Source organism: Scomber japonicus, chromosome 7, assembly GCF_027409825.1.
Source record: "Scomber japonicus isolate fScoJap1 chromosome 7, fScoJap1.pri, whole genome shotgun sequence".
NCBI classification, from domain to species: domain Eukaryota; kingdom Metazoa; phylum Chordata; class Actinopteri; order Scombriformes; family Scombridae; genus Scomber; species Scomber japonicus.
In genome coordinates, this window is record NC_070584.1 from 35,149,736 (window position 1) to 35,173,683 (window position 23,948).

At 39.5% G+C, this 23,948-nt stretch overlaps 1 protein-coding gene across 1 annotated transcript; it reads left to right on the forward strand.

Moving 5' to 3' along the window:
* The first annotated feature begins 855 nt into the window (after positions 1 to 855).
* slc1a8a (solute carrier family 1 member 8a) lies at positions 856 to 18,907 on the forward strand. The gene is made up of 11 exons (XM_053322695.1): positions 856 to 1,107; positions 5,086 to 5,165; positions 7,460 to 7,675; positions 10,337 to 10,379; positions 11,293 to 11,500; positions 12,102 to 12,201; positions 13,704 to 13,937; positions 14,912 to 15,106; positions 16,458 to 16,592; positions 17,091 to 17,193; positions 18,737 to 18,907. The coding sequence occupies exons 1-11, from the start codon at positions 856 to 858 to the stop codon at positions 18,905 to 18,907; spliced, it is 1,737 nt and encodes a 578-aa protein (XP_053178670.1).
* Positions 18,908 to 23,948: the final 5,041 nt, after the last annotated feature.

The following is a 23,948-nucleotide window of genomic DNA, read 5'->3' on the forward strand; positions in this document are numbered from 1 at the left end:
TTTTAAGACAGTCCTGTAAAGTAGATGTGGTGTTTGGCTACATCAGGCATATTTTAGAAAACAATGTTGTTTTTCATCAATTTAAAGCCTAATATTCTGTTTGTTTTATTTATGTAGATCTCATCTAGACCAGCTTTAATATCGTAAAGACCAAAGGAGGAAAATAAAATACACTGAAGATCATTTAGCCATATTCAATTCAGACTATTGATTACCACATTTACTTCAATGTTGGGGATCATTGGTTTTCATTTAGACCAGCCCAGTTTATTTAAGAAAAAGCTTAATCAAACCCAGTTATGGAATAAAGTTCACACGTCTTTTCACCAAGAGACAATAATTGGTTTGTCCCACATACATATATATTTTGTCAAACTGCTTTCTTCCATACCAAGGAACCGATTCCATACATTCAAATCTTCCAACGAGCTTCATGTGTATGTATACTTGTACAAAAGAACTACAAGTCTTGTCTGTAGACTAGAGCCAATAAAGTTGAACCTTACTGAGTACAAACCAAACAGAGTCCAACAGCTCGGTCCAGATGTTTGGCCTTCTGACCTCGACAGTAATGCCAAAAACTAGTAAAAAGACAACAAGGAGCAGGTCCAGCAGCAAGACCAGATGCCAAAACAAAGGCGTGGAGGTTTTATTCCACCTCTTTAAGCCTCTTAGCGGCTGTAAGTCTGCCCTGCCTGCCTGCCTGCAGCCGGCCTGGAGCGTTGGGTCTGATCAGACGGTGATGATTTAATCCCTCAGTGGAAAAGGTTAGCTCGCCTTTGGTTTGTTCAGGTTTGTCACCCTGCCAGCCGCAGACAAACACGGAGTAAAACGACCAGAAACATTTTGGAGGGCATGGAGGAACTTCTTTTACCGAGCGGCGAGGAGGACCGGCGCTCCGACCACAGTTCGTTCACTCCGGCAGAAACAGAGAAGACGATGTGGGAGCGAGTCAAGAATTTCCCCCAGTTGATGTTGAACGTGGTCGTCTTTCGGAGTATAGGGAATTTCTTCAAGAGGAACGGGCTGCTGACACTGTCGGTTGTGGCCGTGCTCACCGGCTGCATGCTGGGCTTCATGCTGAGAGGAACTCAGCTGTCCACACAGGTAGGACTCACCTGATCGGACACAATATTTCAGCTTTGATACTTTTCTTTAAACTTCCGGTAATGCTCCCATCTCCATACTGTGCTTTAAACTTCCTGTCTGGACTCACCTGCTTAAATTCCAGTCAGTGTTTCCTTTAAATTTTCAATTGATTCTTCCTTTAAATTTCAGTGGTTGAGCTACTTTTTTTGTTCATCTTTACCTCAAGTTCTTGATATTTTCCTTTAAATAAAGTCCCCATGTTGGTACTTTACCTGAATTTCTTCTTAATACCTTACATTCTTCAGTCATTAAATCCTTTTAGTTTGTATTCCTCTTAGAAGTGGAAGCTAAAAAGCTAGGCTAACCAGCTTTCAGAGCCTAACTTGCTAATGTTAGCACTGACTCCAGCAGGTGTTTCTTTTTGTTCTCATTATTTTTCTCTCAAGCTCCTGTTATTTTAATTCCCTTTGAATGTTTCCCTCTGGACTCACTCATTTTAGCTACGGCTAACTTGCTCTCATCAAGCATTCCCATAGCAGAGGCTAGCTAACCTAGCGCGCTGACATTAGCATTGATTCCAGAACTTACTTTTTTTTGTTCTCGTTATTTTTCTGTCACGTTCCTGTACTGATGCTTTCCTTTAAATCCTTTAAGTTTTTATTACACTTGGAAAGTAGAAATAGTTTTCCAAAGTTAGCGCTGATTCCAATAATTCCAATAATAGTGTTCAAGTTAACGTCCAAGTTGCAATTATGAGGAAAACGGAAAGCTCCGACATAATAATAATAAAAATAAGCACTTAATAATACTGAAGTGCCTGAAGACCTACGTAATTAAAACAGGAATAGGTATTATGTCATTTAGTCGCTGCATTTAAACCATCATTCAGTGTTGATACTTGTACGTTAACTTTCATCCAACATTTCGTAAGGAGATGAAACCATTCTGCTTTCATTTGATGCCATTACATTTGTATTCCACTTGGAAATGGAAGCAAGCAAGCGAGTTTAACCAAAGCTAACTGAATTTATACCAAATCTAACATTAGTTTCTTCTAAACTTTACAGTCAAGCTCCTGTTTTGATAGTTTTTACCTCTAAACTTGCAGTAAATGTTTTTTTCTCCACCTGTTTTTATCAGAAACACGCATTGAACACAACACTGACATATAATCAGCTGTAAGTTAATATGTTGAACATGTTAGCAAACTGTTGTTTATTTCCACATCCAGCAGTTACTGATCAACATTATCATTCATTAGTTCATCGTGTTTCTGGCCAGTATTCACTCTCTTTTAGCTCTGTTTTTACTCTCTACCAACTCCTGAGGGAAATATCTAAATGCTCCACTATGTTCAGCAGCTAGTCTACAGATAACTGTGTCTGTTTGCTGTTTGGTGCTGAACCAACACTTTACACATCATCATTCAAAGAATATACATCACAGTATCAACATTGGAGCTGACTGACCCATTAATTGTCTGCAGGTACAAACTGTTCCTGTAGAAAACTGTCAGGGATAATTAGCAGGAGACTGTAGCTCGTCCAAATCCACACTCATTAATCCCTCCATTCAATAAGTGGCTGTCAGGCTCTCAGATGGTTTCTTATTCACAATTTACACACACAAAGTCTGTTGCACATGTTACATTGAGGTAGATGTTGGATACTGTTAGTTGCATTGGTTGTGCAATGGTTTACAAGGTGATGTGGGGGGAGGGGTGATGGGTATCTGATGAAGTACTCAGTTAATATCAGTATCACTTTAAGGGTACTTGGATGGGTACTGGTATTGTGTTTTTTAATCGATATTCAGTTCAGCTAAAATCCACAGAAACTGGACTGCAGTAAAATACATAAAGTCACATCTTATAATATTTTCAATTCAGTGTCAGCAGAAGTTATCTCAGGGTACTTCTCTCTAGACTGTACTCTTTAATTTAATTTAAAGAGACCCAACAATCCTCCATGAGCCAACCTTTAATGGAAAGAAACCTCAGGCAGAACCGGATTCCAGATGAGCGACCATCTTCTTCCAATCTTCGCAGTAACAACAACAATAATAAAATAAATATTACTAATAATAAAGATGGCAGCAGGTATGGGGGTCACACTGGACTGCAGGGGGGCTGAAAAAAAAACTCTGTGGAAGGAGTAAAGTTAACATCCATTAATGGTACTTGAATGTAAAGGGATAGAGAGTGAGGGAAGTCCCCCGGGAGTCTAGGCCTATAGTAGCATAACTATTGTTTTACAGTAATTCTACCCTCAGTATATTTAAATGTGACTTATTTTATGCCAACAAACATTTAAGCAAAATAATTTATTCCTTTGAAACAACATTTAGACTCTTTGTTACAATCTACATGAAATAACTGAATAGCATTAGAGATGAAATGATTAGTTGATTAGTCAGTCAGTCAATCAATCAATCAATCAGTTAGTGAAATGTCAAAAGTGTATCATCATCATTCTGTAGTTCCAGCTTCTCCAATGTGAGGATTTACTGTTTAATATCACAGTAAGCTGCATATATTTGGGAGTTTTGACATTTAATGATAAGTGGTGAAAACTGATTTGCTTAAGTCCGGTAGTTAAGGTACTTGAACCTTACATGAGTATTTCAGTGTCAGTTTCTTCTCTGGACTCTTGACCTCAGTGTTTAGAAAAACCTTGACTTGAACTTGAAAAACCTTAATCTGTGGAGGTAATCTGTGCAGCTTTAACTGGAAAAACATGTTGGTCGTATATAAACATCATTTCTAAGAAACAGGGTTGGTCTTTATGTTTTAACTACAGAGCTTCTTCTGTCAAGTGACTTTCTAGGAAGAATTGATCCCTCTCAGACTAACTTAATATAACTCAGACCAACACTTGTTCCGCATTGATTTTCTCATTTATATCAAATATTAAAGGTCTTTTCTACTTTACAGAACAGTGGGTAGATTTAGTGATAGATAGATAAAGAGTTTTATTAACACCAAAGGCAAGATGTTAAGCTGAAGTGTGAAGCTACTTTACTAGACTTAATGAAATATAAAATGGATTAAGATACATTTGTACTGAATATTCGCTGTACAGTGATAGTAAGACACTGTTAATGTCAAGCAGATATCTCACAGTAGCTGCCGGCATTAAAAGGTCTTCCGGTGTCAGATTTAAGTGGATGAAGGTTGCAGACCTGCTGCCACGTGCTGCGGTCATCGTGAGGAAGAAGGAGAAAGTTAACTGAACTTAACAACTGAGAGGATTTATTAGGTTTCTCTTCAATTAACTGTTGATTGAAGTAATTTATCTCATTGGTTGAACAGATGGTCTGCAGCAGAGTCCTTTGTTTATCCTGAGGTTCATTTGTAAAGTCAGAAAGTCGTAGCAGCGCTGTTAAACAAAGAAATAATAAGCAACATGTAATAAAACAAAGAAAAAAACGTCAAATTCCAGTGACTAAAAGTAATGCTGTTAGTCCAAAAGTGTTGATGCTGGTCAGATGACTGGATGTGAAGTTAAATATGTACAGTATACAACAGATACTAAAAAGATAGTAATGAAAACACAAGATTAATTAAATAAAATCAACCTGAGAGAAGCTGTGTGGCTTGCTGATGTGTTTTTAATAGTTTTAGAGGAATAAGATATATCAGCTTTGATACAAACACAGTACCTGTTAAGTAGATCACCAGCGATGGGTTATTAAGTGTCTCAACACTCAGATCTTCCTTTACCTGGATGTTGGTGACTGAACAGTAACAGACGAGAGTTCAGAGAGACTTTAGAAAATGAAGCTGGAACAATAAAAGTGAGAGCGACATCAGCTGTGATATGTTCAATAACTGTAAAAACTACAGAATAAGTCCAAAAGTTCCACAAAGATCAACATCTAATCTCACTGCATATGAACACAGCGGCATAAAACATTTTACTAAAAGCTAAACAAACAATGAGCCCTGCTTTTATTTTGATATATTTCCTAAAACATCTCTCTTGTTTTTGACTGCAGGCCAAAATCTACTTCTCCTTTCCTGGAGAGCTGCTGATGAGGATGTTGAAGATGCTCATCCTTCCTCTCATCACATCCAGGTAGGTCTCAGCTGTCGCACACAGAGCTTCATACTGACCGTTAGAAGATCCCTTCATAATAAACTTACAATGGAAGCGATGGAGGACTAAATCCACAGTCCTCCTTCTGTGGAAACATGGATTTAAAAGTTGATGTGAAGCTAATATGAAGTTTCAGCGTCTGAATGAGTCAAATCTTCATCTTCTATGTTTCAACGTTACAGTGTTTTTAGTAGCAAAGTCTTTTTGTTACTATACTTCCACCACAGAGAAACAGGAAACACTAAGAGGAGATATGATGCTAAAAACACTGTAAATGTGTCAGATATCACTGATATGACTAAGTCACACTGATGAAGCTCAATAGAAGCTGATCATCTACTTTAAATGTGATACATACATGAGGGGTGCAAAATATTAGGAACACCATTGAATATATAGCACCACCAACAACTTCTAACAGTCTGATGTCTGCTTTGATTTTATGAAAATTAACCTTCAGCACTTTAAAATGTTGCAGCAGATACAAATAATTCATCAGCTTTAATTCAGTCAGTGTCTCTGCTGATGATGCATTCGAAGTCTAACAATGGAAAAAGGTTATAAGCCTTTTCATTGTTATAACTCAGGCATGTCAAACTCATTCCACAAAGGGCCATGTGGCTGCAGGTTTTCATTCCAACCAAGCAGGAGCACACATGCACACCAATCAGCTGACTGAAGAGTGAGTTCAGCTGATTAAATGAGTGAGCCTGGTGTGCTCCTGCTTGGTTGGAATGAAAACCTGCAGCCACATGGCCCTTTGTGGAGTGAGTTTGACACCTATGTTATAACTGGATATGGTTATTTTATGTATTGTTAATCTTTATTAGTGCCACAGGTGCGCAGCTCCGAGGCACTCCTCTACAGCAGTAATGCAGCAGAGGAGTGTCTCGCAGCTTAGCACCACAAAATTTTGCCCTTTGTCACTTTTTTTCGGGGTCACCTAGCCCTCTCATACCTGCACGTAGAAATGTGATTCAAACTTTAAAATGGAGGAAAACTTGTGCTCTCTTGAAAAATACCAAACTGTTTTTACATAAAATGTAAGCTTTTCAAACTATGAGCAGTCAAACGAGGAGTGGAAATCACTTTTTCTTCAAAGTTAGAGTGGAAGCAGCAGTTAGCTAGAGTGTGAGAAGCAGTAAAAAATAACCTTCATTTTTATTTTTAACTCGAGCTCACGGCCAAACCGTAAAAAGGAGACAAATATTTTTTTGTCAAAATGTAGACATACAGTAGGTGTTGGGATTCATAAAATGTGATGTTGACAGGCGGGGTCTGCACAAAATTTAAACGGGGGGGCCGAGACCGGCGGTAATACCTGTCTCACTCCCCACTGACTCTAATGTAATCGTCTTCTTTTTTCAATAGAATCTCACTCTGTCTTCATACTGAGCTTACTCACTCATTTTAAAGAATATGTGAATAAAATAAACACTGTCAGAATCTGCCGGCTTCTGTGTCTCTCACAGTGTTTTCAGTTTTTGGACAGGAGTTACGGTTTTCTCACAGTTTGCAATTGTTCGGGACCTTGTCAGGAGCCAAATTCTGGGGGCCTTTCAAGAATTTCCAAGCAGATTCTCATATCGCTGTAGCAACCATAGGGCCTTAGCTGCCCTTAGCAACCGTAGAGCCTTAGCAACCTGTCGCTGGGCAGAAACTGAGCTACCCTTTTATGATTGGCTAATTCCTGTCTGTCTGTTTTGCCAGTTAACCCAGCTAGCGGCCGAGCTAGTATTGATACTCTCTCTCTATAGTGCTTAGAGTTAGTGCATGTTGCTACTGCCTTGTGCTCTGTGTACTACTCTCTGCTTACGTCTACTGTTACACTTGATACTGACCAGTAAGATGTACTTAATACTGCAACAGTTAAAGTTACTTAGTGTTAGTGCACTTCTCGAAACCAGAATATGATCAGGGTGTCTTTTGAACACTGGAAATAAATCGTGTACTCGTCCCGGCAGCAGCCCCGTGGCACTCAACATTTCTCTGGAATTTTCTAGTTTGTGTTATTCTTCGTTTATACACTAGCACAACCTGTATCTATAGCAACCATAACACAATCTGATGGTCTGTCTGTGCATTACATTCCTCATACAAGTGCTAAAGATTGACCTAAAAGTTAAATGGGTTCAATAGATTTAGGTTTTGACCAGATATCATGACACAAAGTGACTTCTACCAAACGGTTGAGCAGACCTACATTAACGCTAAACACACCCTAAACCCTAACCGATCTGTTTTATTTAACTGAACTCGTATTATTTGTGCAGTTTGATGTCGGGTTTGTCGTCGATGGAGTCGAAGGCTTGCTGTCGGATGGGCGTCCTCACCGTCACCTACTACCTGTGGACCACCTTCATTGCCGTGGTGGTCGGTATCATACTCGTCATCATCATCAAACCCGGCGTGGGGTCAGGTATGGAGAGCAACCGGCTGGGCGGCGGGCCCGTCATGACTTCCGCAGACGCTCTGCTGGACCTCATCAGGTGAGAGGGGTCAAAGGTCAGAAAGTCAAACCTGAGACTCTGTAAAATGCAATGTTTGGTCATTTTCATAGTGTGCTGTCTTCAAATGAAACTCGTTAGTTTGTGTTGCCTCATGTTGTCTGTTAAAAGATATAAAAGGTTCAATGATGGAAAAGGTACCAATACTGCAATGTACACATACTCCATTACAAGTAAAAGTACTGCATGAAAAATCCTACTACAGTAAAAGTACAAGTACCTCAATCTGTCCTGCAGTAAAAGTACAAGTACCTCAAACTGTACTTTTAGCCTACTGTACAAAGATTCAAGCCCCTCAGCCTATTTTTCTGAAATAGAAAACTTTGTGCAATGGTGCGATGCTCACCATCTCATTTTCAATGTCAAAAAAACTAAAGAGACGGTCTTAGACCCGAGATCAGTAGGAGACTATAGTCCTGTTGTCATACATGACTCACCCATACAAGTATCTGGGAGTTCACTTAGATGTAAAGACTGTATGTTTTGCGCAGACTGAGAGTGTATGGTGTGGACAAAAGCGTCATGTTTTTATTTTTCCAGGCGGTACTACAGAGCTTAGATATGAGATATCAGCCTGGTATGGAAACCTTACTGCAAAACTGAAAACTCACTCGTCTGGTGCACACGGCCAAGAAGCTGACAGGAAGAAGTAACTATCAGACCTCTGCAGTTTATTTATGAACAAACTGTTCTTAGGCGAGCCCAGAGGATAGTGACTGAGCCATCCCATAATATGAGCTCCTACCCTCGGGCAGACGATATAGAGACACTAACTGCAAACTCAACTGTTTTAAGAATTCATTTGTTCCAACTTCCATCAAACAAAGCTGCTTAAGGCCGAAGATGTGCAATAATTTTATAGTGCTTTTATTATGGTGATCTTTTAGCATGTGTTTTCCCATTGGTGTATGTATGTGTTGTGCGTAGTATTATGGGATATGTGCAATACTGTCATGTAAATGTTGTTGGGGTGGTATGGCTGGTGATGTTTTGTCTGTTATTGTGGCATTTATGGCGCAGTTGCTGAGTCCAAGACAAATTTCCCTAAGCGGGACAATAAAGTATATTGTTTTGTATTGTACTACAGTAAAGTACTAGTACCTCTAACTGTACTACAGTAAAGTATTAGTACCTCTAACTGTACTACAGTAAAGTACAAGTATCTCAAACTGTACTACAGTAAAGTGTAAGTACCTCAGTCTGTACTGCAGTAAAGTACAAGTACCTCAAAAATATACTTTAGTACAGTAGTGCAGTACATGTACTTACATTTTCAATAATGAAAGTGATCTTGTGTTGACAGAAACTCAGCAGGTGGGTTTAACAGATCCCGTCAGTCAGCTGAGAATCACGTAGATCCACAAAAACATAGAAAACACACAAACACAGAAATCCAATTACCCGGCGGGCTGATCAGTGTATTTTTAGTAATCCTGCAGGGATAAGTGACAGATTAACTGAGTCAGCGTCGGTGGGATGCAATGATCTCTGCTGCGGCACGTTGGCAGATCGTGGTCGCGTGCCCATCATCCTGTTGACCTCTGACCCCTGCAGAAGGTCAGGTGATCTAGACTCTGACCTCTACTTCCTTCCTGTGTTTCACCTTCCTGCTTCCTAAGAGCTTCCTCACAGCTGGCAGCACGTCTCCACTCACACTTCCTGTATTAATGTTTAATCTCCGTCTCAGGATCAGCGCTCATGAGTTGGTTCAGCCAACAAAACCATATATTTACTCTCTTCGTTGTTGTTTCTAGTTTTAGTTTTATTTATTATGGTTTTGAGTTCTCCACAGATTCATGATTTCACTCCAGTAACATTTTTGGATTCATGATGAACAGTTTTTTTTTTTAATTGACCCTCCTGTTGTCTCCCATCGACTGTGCAGCTTTTATCCTAATGGGTCACAATGAACCCAGTTTGGTTGGTTTATAAAGTGTAGGGTATAAATTATCACCCAATTCTGTGTTAAACCTTTTTAGCCAACTTCATTCCAACCTAATATCACAGATTTTACAGACTTTACACAAATTATGGTCATTCGGCTTCAATTAAATGAACGTGTACCTCATTTTTCAGTGAAGGCTTGTTGTAGTCCTGGGTCCAAATGTACTTGAGGACAACAGGAAGGTTAAAAAGGATAAAAGTCACTGCAGCAGAAGCAGAGATATCGTCTTTAACCCTGAAAGTGAATCATCTGACCCATGAATTTCAGAGACCCTGACCTGATGTAGTGCACAGATAAACCAATGCAAAGTTGAATTAATAACTATTTTGTAGTTTATTTTATGTTAAATTCCTGTTGATCATGTGTGTATTAAATTATATACAGCAGCTATAGAAGCTCATTTATCTGTTAATCTGTCATTTTATTGCACCTCATGTTGTGGCTGATATGAGCTCTATGCAGGAACTATAAGAGCTTAAACATGTTGGATTCAATATGTTTTATTTGTTTAAAAAGAAACATGCTGTGGATGAATCAAATATGATACAAAACTAAACTCATATATGCAAAGTGTTATTTAATTTAATAATAAACACTTTCTGGTGATTATTTGATGGTTCAGTCTTTAAAGGGTTCAAGAAGAATACCTTCAACTTTTATTATAACAAACTATTATAATGTTTGTTTTTCCTCCACAGGAACATGGTTCCCTCTAATCTGATCGAGGCCACATTTCAGCAGGTGAGAGAACAGCAGAGACACATTCATACCAAACTTATACAGATTAATATGTATTTAAAATAATATAATATCATAGTTTGACCTCAGCAGGTTGGTCTGTTCGTGGTCTCAGCTGCAGGAAGACTTTTACTCATCAGTGCAAAACTTAAACTGCAGAGCTCTTCATAGACTTCAGCTGAAAAAACAAATCAAATATTCTACAGATAATAAATAATAAAGTCGACCTGCATGCTAAAAAATGGATATTATTAAAAAGAAAAGGAAATAAAAGAATCTACGGGTCAGAATAGATGATTTCATCTTTCTCTTTGTTTGTTGGTTCAACCATTACAAAAACAAAACCGAGATGAAGAGAATAATTTGCCATAAAAATAAATAATAATGAAGTTAATTTGACTTCTCAAAGCCAGCGTTAAAAAGTGTTTCACATAAAATAAAAAAGGACAGGACAAAGGGAAAGGGACAGGAATAGAAGATATAGTCTATGATATCAAACACAAGGAAGATAAAACTATTGGTAGGTCAGTCTTAGGGTTGGGAAATATATTGATATAATGTCGATATCGTGGTATGAGACTAGATATCGTCTTAGATTTTAGATATCGTAATATCGCGATGTGTCATCAGTGTTTCTTTTCCTGGTTTTAAAGCTGCATTTCAGTAAAATTATGTAATTTATTCTGTTTCTAGCTGTTCTGTTATTTACTTTTTACCCACTTTGTCCATATAGCAACATTACTGATGATTATTTATCAAACATTTCATAGTGTAAATATTTTGTGAAAGCATCAACTACGTCATCTCTACATTATTGTATTTGGTCAAAAACATGGTGATACTTGATTTTGTCCATATCGCCCAGCCTAGTCAGTCTTATTGAATCTGTCTGAATGTTCTCTTTGTGTTCCTGCAGTACAAAACGGACCTGGTTCCCATCCTCATAGCCCCGAGCAGAACCATCCAGCCCAACTTTGTGTACGTGATGCCCGACGACAGCTACCCCAAAGGTCGGACGGTGTACTTGGAGCTAACGCCGGCGCCGGAGATCCTGTACAAGACGAGTCCCGGCAGCAGCCAGCAGATGAACGTCCTCGGCATCGTCATCTTCTCCGCCACCATGGGTGAGCTGCAGGCAACCAACACATCGCCAACACGCCACCAACATGTAGCCAACACGCCAACACATCGGTCAAATTTGGACATTTGCACATACAAAAATGTGTATCAACTCCAGAAAAATAAAGAGACACGCAATTTATTTCCATTTTTGTATATTCAGTGTCACATTAAGAAAAGTCCACCTTGAAGAAAAATGTGTATATGGTGTTTTTACAGATCTCAAATGTAAAAAAAATGCTCAAATTTGATCCTGAACAGCATGTAAGGGTTAACTTTTTTAATTTTTGTATTTATCATAATGAGATATCAGCTGTATGTGACAAGTTGAACATCAGTCTAAGCAGCTTGTTTTGTTCAGTTTTCCTTGTTTCAAGCTACACTCTCACCTACAATACTACAATACTCGTCTTTATTTGGAGGGAAACTTCCAGACTTCTTCATTTATTCTGAACAGTTTGGTTTCATGTTTAGGGTTGTTCATTTCTAACAGTGGTTGCGTCTGATGTTGTGAAGTGAAGGCTGATGGTTGTATTAGTGTTATTATTACTGCTGCAGCTCTTCTGCTCTTTGATCAGATGGTTGATTACAGACGGTTGTTTGCAGGTTTGCTGCTCGGCAGGATGGGAGAGCGAGGAGCGCCGCTGGTCAACGTCTGTCAGTGCATCAACGAGTGCGTCATGAAGATCATCAACGCTGCCGTGTGGTGAGCTGAGCACTGCGTCTGTACATGCAGATTATCACTCATAAAGGACTCTTCTTTTATTTTGGAGTGTTGCTTCTTTTTTTGCTCGTAGCTCGTTGCTGATTTCAGTGTCAGAAAGTTTTGTCTGATTGGCTCAAACATCAAGAAAAAGGATGTTTGGTTTGTTCCCTGAGTTTGACCTTACAGGTGAACTGCAGATCAGTATGTGTGTCCAGGTTTTCTACATTTAAAGAGTTATAGAGGAGAACAGGGTTGGTTGTCACATTCATCATACTGGTCTCTAGAAGGCGCTGCTGTTAGAAAGTGTTGCTACTGAAAGTTTCAGAGTTTAGGTGAGATGTTACTTCAGATCATTTCTGGAGTAAACTGCTTTACATTTAGCTGAGAGGACGTTCAGAGTTTACTAAACTGTAAAATTGATTACAGAGATCTTAGAAGCTGAAAGACGTTGAATCTCTTGTGAGTGTTTCAGACTGACAACTGACTTTGATGTAAAAGTGATTCAGGCGTGTAGTCGGGTTTATATTTGACTGTCAGCTTCTATCTGTGTGTTCAGGTTAACTCTGCTGGGTATGAATGTGTTCACTCAGTGTTTGACTGCTGAGTGTTTATCCTCACACACACACAGAGGAGGGCTTTATGGATTTGACCTGGTGACCCGTCAGAGGATCATGTGTTGGAAACGTGCCGGCTGTGACATCATGCAGGAGTCTTACAGCTGCAGCAGCAGATTAAACAGAGCAGCAGCAGTGAGCTCCAGACTGAATACAGACACAGAGGGTTAGAGCTGTGTTACACCTGAACCTGCAGCAACTGACCTTCAAGTGTCTGTTATCTACATTTCTATCCTGCACAGTCTGTCAGTGTGTAATGTGAACCTACAGAGAATGATCAGAGACTCTGCAGCTCCTCTTTACTGAGCTTTATAGAAAGTCTCAGCCCATTGTTTATCTGCAACTTTACTGTTCTGGTTCACTCTCAGCTCTCATAGAACATTTCTGATGATTAGACTGAGTCCTTCACTGCTGAATTCTCCAATGTTCACTGTGTAATGTGTTAAAGTATCTATAACATATAATTCTACAATATGTCTTCTCTGTCAGTGAGCTGAAACTAACTCACGTACATAGCTTCATAGTGAGTTTCAGCTCATTGTTTAACTGTCCGACTGCAACTTTACTGTTCTGGTTCACTCTCAGGGCTCTCATAGTGTCGTTTTAAGTGAAAAAGCTGTAAAAGGTCTCTGTACTCTACCTACTACACACACAGTTATATGTAGACTAGCTGCAGAACACAGTGGAGCATTTAGTACATTTCTAACGCTGCTTTTCAGTATCACATTCTGTTAGTACTTACCAGCTGCATCTAACAATCATTTCTAGTAATATAAGTAATCAATTGGCATGACCCGGACCTTGCTAAGTAAAATGAGAACCCTCCACCTCCTCCTTCCTTCTCCCTGCAGCTCCTGAACTGACCTCCTCTGTCTCGCGTCCACTCAGGTACTTTCCATTTGGTATCATCTTCCTGGTTGCGGGGAAGATCCTGGACATGCAGGACCCGAGCACGCTGGGGAAGAAGCTGGGCTGGTACGGCATCACTGTGCTCGCCGGCCTCTTTGTGCACGGACTCATCCTCCTCCCGCTCTTCTACTTCATCCTCACCAGGAAGAACCCCTTCACCTACATCCGCGGGCTGCTGCAGGCCATGGTCATTGCCCTGGCAACCTCCTCCAGGTGAGTCCGGTCCCAACTAATCTAATGGTGGCCTATAAGACTTTAGCACAGTACTGTATATCTGTGGACTATAAGCAAAGTGATGAAGGACTTTGAGGTGTGTCAGCTGATAAACATGATGTGGAAATGTCAGATTTTTAACTGAATTTGACAGATTTTCATGCTACCTCAGATTAACACAGTAGTAACCCCATAGTAAACCAGTAGTAATCCCGTAGTAACCCAGTAATAACCCCATAGTAACTCCATAGTAAACCAGTTGTAACCCCAATAATAACCCTGTAGTAGGCCCAGAGTCCCCATAGTAATCCCGTAGTAACCCCATAGTAACCCAGTAGTAACCCCATAGTAACCCAGAGTAACCCAGAGTAACCCCATAGTAACCCAGTAATAACCCCATAGTAACTCCATAGTAACCCAGTAATAACCCCAGTAATAACCCCATAGTAACCCCAGAGTCCCCATAGTAAACCTGTAGTAACCCCATAGTAACCCAGTAGTAACCCCATAGTAACCCCAGAGTCCCCATAGTAACCCCGTAGTAACCCCATAGTAACCCAGTAGTAACCCCATAGTAACCTCATAGTAACCCAGTAGAAACCCCATAGTAACCCAGTAGTAACCCCATAGTAACCCAATAGTAACCCCGTAGTAACCCCAGAGTCCCCATAGTAACCCCGTAGTAACCCCATAGTAACCCAGTAGTAACTCCATAGTAACCCAGTAGTAACTCCATAGTAACCCCATAGTAACCCCATAGTAACCCAGTAGTAACCCCATAGTAACCCAGTAGAAACCCCATAGTAACCCCGTAGTAACCCCATAGTAACTATTTACAGATAAACACACAGTCCTCTCTGACAAGTCTGATGCACCATTAGATTAGTTGTTTTAGGAATGCTAGAATGATCATATGTCCTGTGTTTTCTGTTTGTATGATGTTGGTGGCCTAAGACTTTACTTTCTGTCCTCAGCTCGGCCACACTGCCCATCACCATGAAGTGTTTGTTGGAGAATTGTCACGTTGACCGGCAGATCGCTCGCTTCGTCCTCCCCGTAGGCGCCACCATCAACATGGACGGAACGGCGTTGTACGAAGCCGTGGCGGCGATCTTTATCGCACAGGTCAACGACTATGAGCTGGACTTCGGCCAGTTGGTCACCATCAGGTAAACTAAATCCTCCTGCACACCTTTACTGATTTTTACTCTTCACACATGCAGATACCAGTGTTAATTCTGATTTAGTTTAGTCTACATTGTTTTAGTTTAAGTCTACTTTTAGTCGACTAAATATGATTAGATTATAATCGACCTTTATAGATCACACCAAGAAAGTGCAAAAAAAATGTCTTTGCTTTTCTTCTTTGTTGCCATGACAACATAAAACATGGATTTATTTCCTCATTGAGCCTAAATGTGATGTTTTACAGCCTCTACAGACTCAGAAAGATTCAGAAAGTGAACTTTCATGACACAAAGTGACCTCTACCAAACGGTTGAGCAGACCTAAGGGTTAAATATAATAAAGTGTAAAGGGTAAATGCATTTTGTCAAGGAGATGAGGAGACAGAGACACAAAGACAGAATACACACACAACAGGTTTTTTCCACCTGTGTGACTATTTGTGGTTTTACTAACAGCATTGACTTTGTCACGAATACTCTCCCATACAGAGCTGTTTCTGCTGTAACTCAATATGTTTGTTAACCTCTAATTCCATCAGATCACATTTCTGCTCGTCCAAACCCTCATTTAAATACTGCTGTCTGCTCCTGTTGTTATTACTGCTCTTATTCTTAGTAGATCACCACAGAACACACACTAACCAAAATATTCTGCAGCCTGATCAGAAACTAAAACAACAACTGACATTTGAACAGCTGCTGCAACCAACAATAGCATCACATGGTTCTGCTTTTATTTAGGCATTTATTGTTTTTATTGTTTAGTTTTTATGTTGAACGTCTTTGTATTTTCTTGGCATCGTGTTGGTAATTGAGTCGTGAACTTTTTTCTCCCTCGTTTTTAAATCGTTTCTTCAGTCGATCTTCTCGATGTGACTGAACACAGACACTCAGGACTCTCCTCAGGACAATCCTACAGGTTTATATTCAGACACCAGTTTACAGTATTTACACTTCTTACTACAATACCCATGATCCTCGGCTGCTGTTTCTATGGAAAAGAAGCCGCGGGAGCATAATCAATTACCGTAATCCACGCTGGGAGTCATAGTTACCTTCTACCCTGAAGTCTTCGTGTCTTCAGTACCTTCGACTTTTTACGAAAGAACAGATATCTTCTTACACAGATTCAATCAGGAGAGTTTCATGTTGATCTACGTAACATTAGTGGTGTTAAAAATCCAACAGAAAAAGCTCCTTCCACTTCTCCACCCTACAAATGTTTAAATTTTAACACATTATCCCTTTTTTATGTCTGTAATCCATAAATAAATAACTTGGTAACAACAAACAGGAGTCAGCATTGATGATCTTGTGTTTCTGTTTCCGGCAGCATCACCGCTACGGCTGCCAGCATCGGTGCGGCCGGCATCCCTCAGGCCGGCCTGGTTACCATGGTGATCGTACTGACATCAGTGGGTCTGCCGGCGGATGACATCACGCTCATCGTGGCGATTGACTGGATCCTGTAAGTTATGCAGAAAGTATTTTATTTTGCATATTATTGGATTATAATCGGAGCTGCAATTATTAGTTGATTAATTGACTGATTAATTAATTATTATTCAATCGTTTTGATGATTTCAGATCTTTTAGAGTCAAATTCTCTGGTTCAGCTTCTTAAATGTGAAAATTTTCTGGTTTCTTTTGTCCTCTGTGACAATAAACTCAATATCTTTGAGACATTTGAAGACGTCTTGTTGGGCTTTGGGAAACTCTGAAACTATTTTACGAACCAAAAAACCAATCAGTGAATTGAGAAAAATAAGCCACAAATGAAAGATAATGAGAATACTTTTTAGGGTTAATGTGTGTCAAGTATCTCAAAATTGCACTTGAGCACCATTTTTAAGTATTTACTCATTTTCCACTGCTGCCAAACATCCTGACGGTTCACACGACAGGAGAAAAAAAGTAACAATAGGATCTAAAATAAAGACTTCCCTGGTCCCGTCTGTCTCCACAGCGACAGGTTTCGGACCATGATCAACGTCCTGGGAGACGCTCTGGCAGCAGGAATCATCGCTCATCTCTGTCGGAAAGATTTCCCGCTCAGCGCAACAGGAAAGGTAAAAAAATCTGATCTCATTTAAACCTGAAAGAAGTCAGACAGACTGGATGATGGACAGATGTTAGAGAAGAGATGGAAACAGGTGGAAATCTGTTTCTGCCACAATAAAACTAAAAGAAGTTTATTTAAAATTAAGAAAGCTTGAAATAGAATATCATAAATTGAAATTTACACTTAATTTTGATTTCTTAATTTAAATCACATTTAGTATGTAATTATTTTTTATTTATCAGGTAAACATTTTGTCCTACTAACTCACTTAAAACTTAAAATTTCTTCTTCTTCTAAAATTCTTGTATCTTGTCATCACATAAAATTGAGTTATAGTGAGTTATAGTGCCTCATAATTCTATTAAATAAATAATCAGTACATTTTTGAGTTGTCATCAATAATTTTGATCTTTTTTTCCTTTTTTTGGCAGAAATGAGCTTCCATAAGGGAAACTTTTTTAAGAAACTAAAGATATAGATGTAAATATAACTAATATAACCAGATAAACCTCCTCTGATGGGGAGCATCCACCTTTCATTACACGTGTGAGCCGGTGCTTCATTCATGCCTGTTAATCAGTAGATTAGATTACAGCAGCGTGCGTTCAGATTGGACCAACAACCACAACAGATTAGAGCTCTTAACTCTCAGCTTCAATCTGAGTCTTTGTGAAGCTCCGCCCCTCTGCAGCGCCTTGTTGCTGCTCAGGAAAGTCCAGCTGAACAGTAACGACCTTTCAATTTCACAGTTTGATGAGACTGGAAATGTTTCTCTGTCGACTCTCGAAACAGAATATTTATCTCAGTGAGGATTTCATGCTAAAATTAAGGTCAAAATCAGCGTTGGTTTGACGTGAAAATTAGGCAATTTAAACAGAAGTCATTTAATTTCTAGAAGGAATGACAAATATGGAAATATAAAAACTCTATATATGTGTAATTTCAACGAGGTAATTGTACATGTAAGTGATATCTGGAAAAGATTTGACTGATAGCCAGTAAAAAGGCTCTAAACAGGTCCCCCTAATAACGACCAATGCCTTTGAATAGTGGAAGAAATCTACGTGATGGAGAGGATGACATTTGGCTCATATGAGACTGCAGGAGGAGCAGGGAGAGCAAAGATGGGACAAATGGACACAATTTAAAAAACACACAAAATGAGGGTTACTACTGGGTTATTATGGGGTTACTACTGGGTTACTACTGGGTTACTACTGGGTTACTATGGGGTTACTATTCGGTTACTATGGGGTTACTATGGAGTTACTACGGGGCTACTACAGGGTTACTATGGGGTTACTATTCGGTTACTATTGAGTTACTATGGGGTTACTACGGGGTTACTACTGGGTTACTACTGGGTTACTATGGGGTTACTACTGGGTTACTATGGGGTTACTATGGGGTTATTACTGGGTTACATGATGTCCTTTTGTTGTTAAAAAAAGCAAAAACTAATAAAACTCAAAGTTTAAAACAAATAACCATGTTACTATGATGTCACTGTAAGCTAACAGTGTGTCTTCATGTGTCTTTGTCCTCTGCAGAGCGTCCCATCTTACGGCACGCAGACTCCACACACTGCCAACAACTCCCACAGCGTCGACGTACCGATGACGGAGATCCACACGCACAAAGACTGCATGTTCGAGGCGATGGGCGACTCGATGGGCGAGGGGCACGCTCACACCGTTTACTACAACATCTGTCAGGTGTGAATCCTGAGCGTCTGCGGTCGTATCTCGCTGTGCCATCTGAGGAGGAGCGTTAAGAAGAGACGGACTCTGTGACGATGGAGCAGAAACACTTCTTAACAACTCTGGATTCATTTGGCCAAAACTGGATCTGAGCTTTATGTTGGAGCTGCGTTACTGAGAACGTCGCTGATCTCAAACATCAAACTGGAGAAGTGTCTCTGTTTGCAGCTGAACATGAGCCTGATCTGCACCAGAGGATTATGGGTACATGACACCTTCCTGGGAGCAGCTGCAGGTTCATCATCTGGTTCGACAGACAGAAAGCCTCGACTTACACCAGTTCATGACTCATTTCGGTTGACGTCTCTCTCGTACTGATCCTTTGTTTTCATGGTTAAAATTAACCCTGATAGCTGGGCTTATCACGGTTGCCATGGCGGTTGCTAGGGCTGGATGTCCAAAGTCAATATTATTTTGGTACCAGCTGAACCGGGTCCGTACAGTGATCCTTCACATCTTGGCTGCTTTTCTGCTTCTTCTGATGCTACACTCTGCAACACAGCCGGCAGGAGAAGCGCTTCAAGAACTGAAAGCGTTCAATTGTTTTGGTTTCGATGACCCGTTCATTGGTCTGACTGAACTTGGGCTGTCACTCTTTTTTTTTTCAAAGTACAGTTTGAATATAGCTGTAAAGAAGGCATTGTGATTAGGGCTGGGTATCAGTACTCATACTTTAAAGGTATCAACTGAAATAAATCAATACCAAGTAGTACAGAACCGTCTCCCGTCAAATGATACCTGCAATCGAAAATATGACTATTCGTACGGACTTGCTCACAGCCAATCAACACAAGCCTTCTTTCTTGGATTTAATGCAACATGTGATTGGTCCACTGCCACAGCAGCTACGACCCGTCTGTGGTGGTGAAGTCGTGATGAATTTGAGTTAGCGCGCTAGGATTGGTACTGGTATCGTCTTTTTTTAAATGATACCCAGCCCTACTTGTGATCAGAATGTGATCAGATCTGGAGGTGATCAGGTGTAAATGATCTGTACAGTGTGACCACATTCATAAGAAAACAATCCATGCACTAAGTTGAAAGGTCGCCTCGCTTCGCCTCTTCCTGCCAACTAAAGCGAACCCGCAAAAACTACAAATAGCAGCAGCGACTAGAAGTCTTCCCATCCAGTCCATGTCCTCCCAAGCTTTAATACCAAGTGTGACGGCAAAGGCCCACAGATTGGACGTCATTATCAAGACATGAATCCTGTGTCATTACCAGGTGTAAACAGAGCCTAAATGTTCTACCACCAAACTGTTATTGACCTATTTTACACCTGGTATTAACTTGCAGTTAACAACATCTGGCCCATGAGCCTTTGCAAGTTACACCTGGTATTAATAAACACCCTTGTGATTATTGATTCTACCATAGCAAATTAGTTATGGAGGAAAAGTGCTGAAAGGAATGGACACTAGTTTTCCTGTTGCTGCTACTTGTGGCTTTTTATTGGCTTGTGAGAAGAACTCAGTGAGGTTGAAAAGAAAGTGCCAGCCCTTCTGGACCTTCAACACATCCTGATCCTGAGATCATTCAGTGGGATTTTACCTGCTTATCATTTTCACTCAGACTTTAAAACCAGAACGAATCTGCTTTGATGTCCGGAAGACTGTAGAGAAAGTTTTATTGGATGAAGTGAAAACTCTGCAGCTGTTAATCTAAAAAACAAAGCTTATGTGTTTGCATCCTTAGAGCATATTCTACATCTTCTACGTTATACATCACATGTAGTATTCATTTTCTGGCGTTACCAAAGGGACAAATGTCTTTGTGCTGCTGTTTGTTCGGAGCCACGTCTCTGTCTTATGTCTCAGGTGTTTCTACTTTAACCAAGCGTTGTATTTGATTGGCCGGTGCTCACAGGGGTCGAAGGGGTTAAAGTGTCGAACAAATCCAAGTGCTCTTCATCAAGCGGACTCAACCGTCTTCTTCTGTCTTCGTTTGTGTCTGACAGCATGCTGGCGTGCTTTCTCACCGGCTTCATTTGAAGTCAATGTGCATTATTTTTCTTTTGTTGTTGTTTTTACTTTAAGTGCTGTAGGGATTATGGGAATCTTACCAGTTGCAGCTAACGTGAACAGATGCTAGTTTGGGTTTTAGTTCATCTCATGCCTCAACAGGGTCGACTAAAAACTCAACATAGATTCAGTTACTTCTCTCAAACTGATCGTTCCTATCAGGTAATTTGTTGGTTTTGTTGTTTTGTTTGTTTCTCTGGCTTCTTGGACAAACTGCTATCATGAACAGGACGACATTATCAGTCTGAAAACTATAAAGCCCAGCAGGTGCCATTGACAAAAAATACATATATAATTTATGCTCACAAATGAATAAATCATGCTCTTAAGTTGATAAAACAGAACTTTAATTAACTCAAAATATTAATTGTTAACCGTGTTTCCTCTAATATTGGCCAGCAGCCCACTATTTCCCTACAAAGACCACAAAGTATATCGTATCGTAAAAGACCAGAGTCTCCGATAACAGTGGGAGGCGGGGTCAAAGGTCAAAGGTTGGCCCCAAAAACAGACCAGGGGAAATAACACAAGGCTGGATAAACTTCTGGTTCTGTTATATGAAGTTTGTGCCAGTTAATCATAAATAAGTGCATAGTTACCCGGATGTAACGTGTACTTTATTAAATTTGTTTAAAGGTGCTACAAACATACCTGCCAACATTTGAGTAGTAAAATCTGGGAGATTTAGGGTAAGTGTTTATCTTACTTGTTATTTATTTATTCATGTTTTTATTTTTATTACAACAACAACTTTTGTCACATTTAAACTTTTGAATTCAGCTTAATTAATTTTGTCTCCCATGCAACACTCAGCAGAACATGAGCAGAGATATTAGAGCTGAGCTGGTTACCATGACGATAGTTCACACATCACATCCTGGTTTTTAATAATTAGTTAGTAAACTCAGCATCGTCTGACGCAGGCTGGAAACTCTGTACTTTTATTTACAGTTAAAACATTTTGCCGTGAAGTGTTTCAGCTTCGGCGGCTTCCTGTCTAAGCTTTCAAAATAAAACCTTTGTTATTGTGCGCTTCTTCTTATGATTAACAAACAAAGTTGGGGCTTGTAAATTACGGGAGATTCCAGGGAGTTGGCAGCTATATAATAGAGTAACCCTCCGTCTAACAAACCCTAACAAACAGAGCCAAAATGACATCATCAATTGGCTGATTTAGATTATTTAGCAGATATATATTTAACCTCTTTGTTGTTTCATCATTGACATCCTTAAACATGTATTTAAACGTTTTAGTACAGTTTAACACATCACTGTACATTCATTTGGTCATGATTTATTAATTTGAGAGCATGATTTACATTTTTCAGAGCTTGGTCCACTTTGCTAACATTATTTATTTGCTGTTTCCCCCCAAGATTTACTAAGTAACCTCAAATACCTCCAAGAAGTCTGTCTAGTCTGTTCATGAAGCCCTGGGTTTAATAATTATAAGGAGATAAACTGGTGATTTCTCCTGTTTTAGCCAGTCTCGTTCGTATTACCTCAAGTTGTTTACATTGTTTGCTGATGTTGGAGTTCTTAACTTACACCAGTTGTATCTTTATATGTAGGAAGTCAATCTTTAATGATTGAATGACAACAGTCAGGATGAATTAAACGTGTTCAGGAGTTGTAGGAAAGAGAGATCGTCTGGTTCTTTAACCTCACTAACAACAAATCAGATTTTCTTTTTTTTTCTTTGGTTAAGTGCCGCTTGAATTTCTCTGAGTGTTAAAGTGTATTTTAGGATTTGATTGTCTTGTGTCGTATAGAGTTGAACATGAAAACGTAGACCTGCCTTAATCGGACTTGATCCTCCATTGGTTTTATTTCTGCCAACGTACACTGTCGCCGGACTAGCTTCAGTATTTTCAACTTATTACCAAACTGCATCATGTACATTAACAACCTGTTACTTTTTATATGAAATGTGTGTTTTTGAACTTTGTGTGACTCATGTGAATTTGTATTTGAAATAAATACTATGTTAATATACGTATGAGTCCATCCTTTAGTTACTGTACAGGTGACATTGTTCTGGTTACTTTTAACTTTACCTTATTACTTTAGCTTTTATATGGTGTGTCATATTGGAAAATAAGCCTGTAAAATTGAGTAGAGACAAGGATTTACACCAATGAGTCTATTTTTTTTAACTTCTTTGGCACAGACAGCTGTTTAAATCATACTAATCTCCCACTGTATGTTCTGAATGTATTAATAGTAATTATATTGACTGATTAGCTCACTGGTTTTACTAGAGGCTGCTACAGTTGGCAGGGAAATCAATCAATCAATCAATAGTGCGTTCAAGATCAGATTCAGAATTTGTTTTATTGGCCAAGTATGTTTATGAATACAAGGAAAGTGGCTCTTACCTGGTTACCATACATAATGCACTTCACCAACGTTGTTACCATGGTAACAACTTGTCAGTCACAACTTATCCACTCCCAAAAGCATAATTATGCTTAATTACATATTTTACTCAAACTGGAACCATAATTTACTAAATTAACATCATGCTGTATTGAAGAAGACTTGAAAAAATAAAGTCAGAGTCGCCCCCTGCTGGCCATGAGGAATAATGCAGGTTCAAGGCTCAGACATACATTGCCTTGTGCTTTCATGCAGTTTCTTAACAGTTTTGATTTCTGTGCAGATTAAACAAATAAACTACAGCATGTTTATTATTGGCTAGCTCTTTTCCCTGTTTATAGTCTTTAATATAAAAATATGCGAAGTCTAGCCTTGAACTTTATATTTGTTATGTTCATTTTAGATGTTCATGACTTTTATGTCTTTGTCTTTGTCTCTGCAGGTAGTGAGAACTTTCCTTTAAAGGATCATTTTGATTTTGGTTCATTATACTCTGATCTTATTTTCTGTTGTCTGCCTGTGACGCCACCGTGTCCCCAGATGTCAGCTGTTTACTTGGTGAGTATTTGTTATTTTTGATAGAAATGATCAACAAAACAACC

What these genes read in the sequence shown, in the direction of transcription:
- slc1a8a (XM_053322695.1), top strand. Translation starts at nt 856, where the DNA reads ATGGAGGAACTTCTTTTACCGAGCGGCGAGGAGGACCGGCGCTCCGAC. An exon ending in GGCCAGTTGGTCACCATCAG is followed by an intron (nt 15,107 to 16,457) that starts GTAAACTAAATC and finishes TGTTTCCGGCAG; the next exon opens with CATCACCGCTACGGCTGCCA. An exon ending in GTGGCGATTGACTGGATCCT is followed by an intron (nt 16,593 to 17,090) that starts GTAAGTTATGCA and finishes CTGTCTCCACAG; the next exon opens with CGACAGGTTTCGGACCATGA.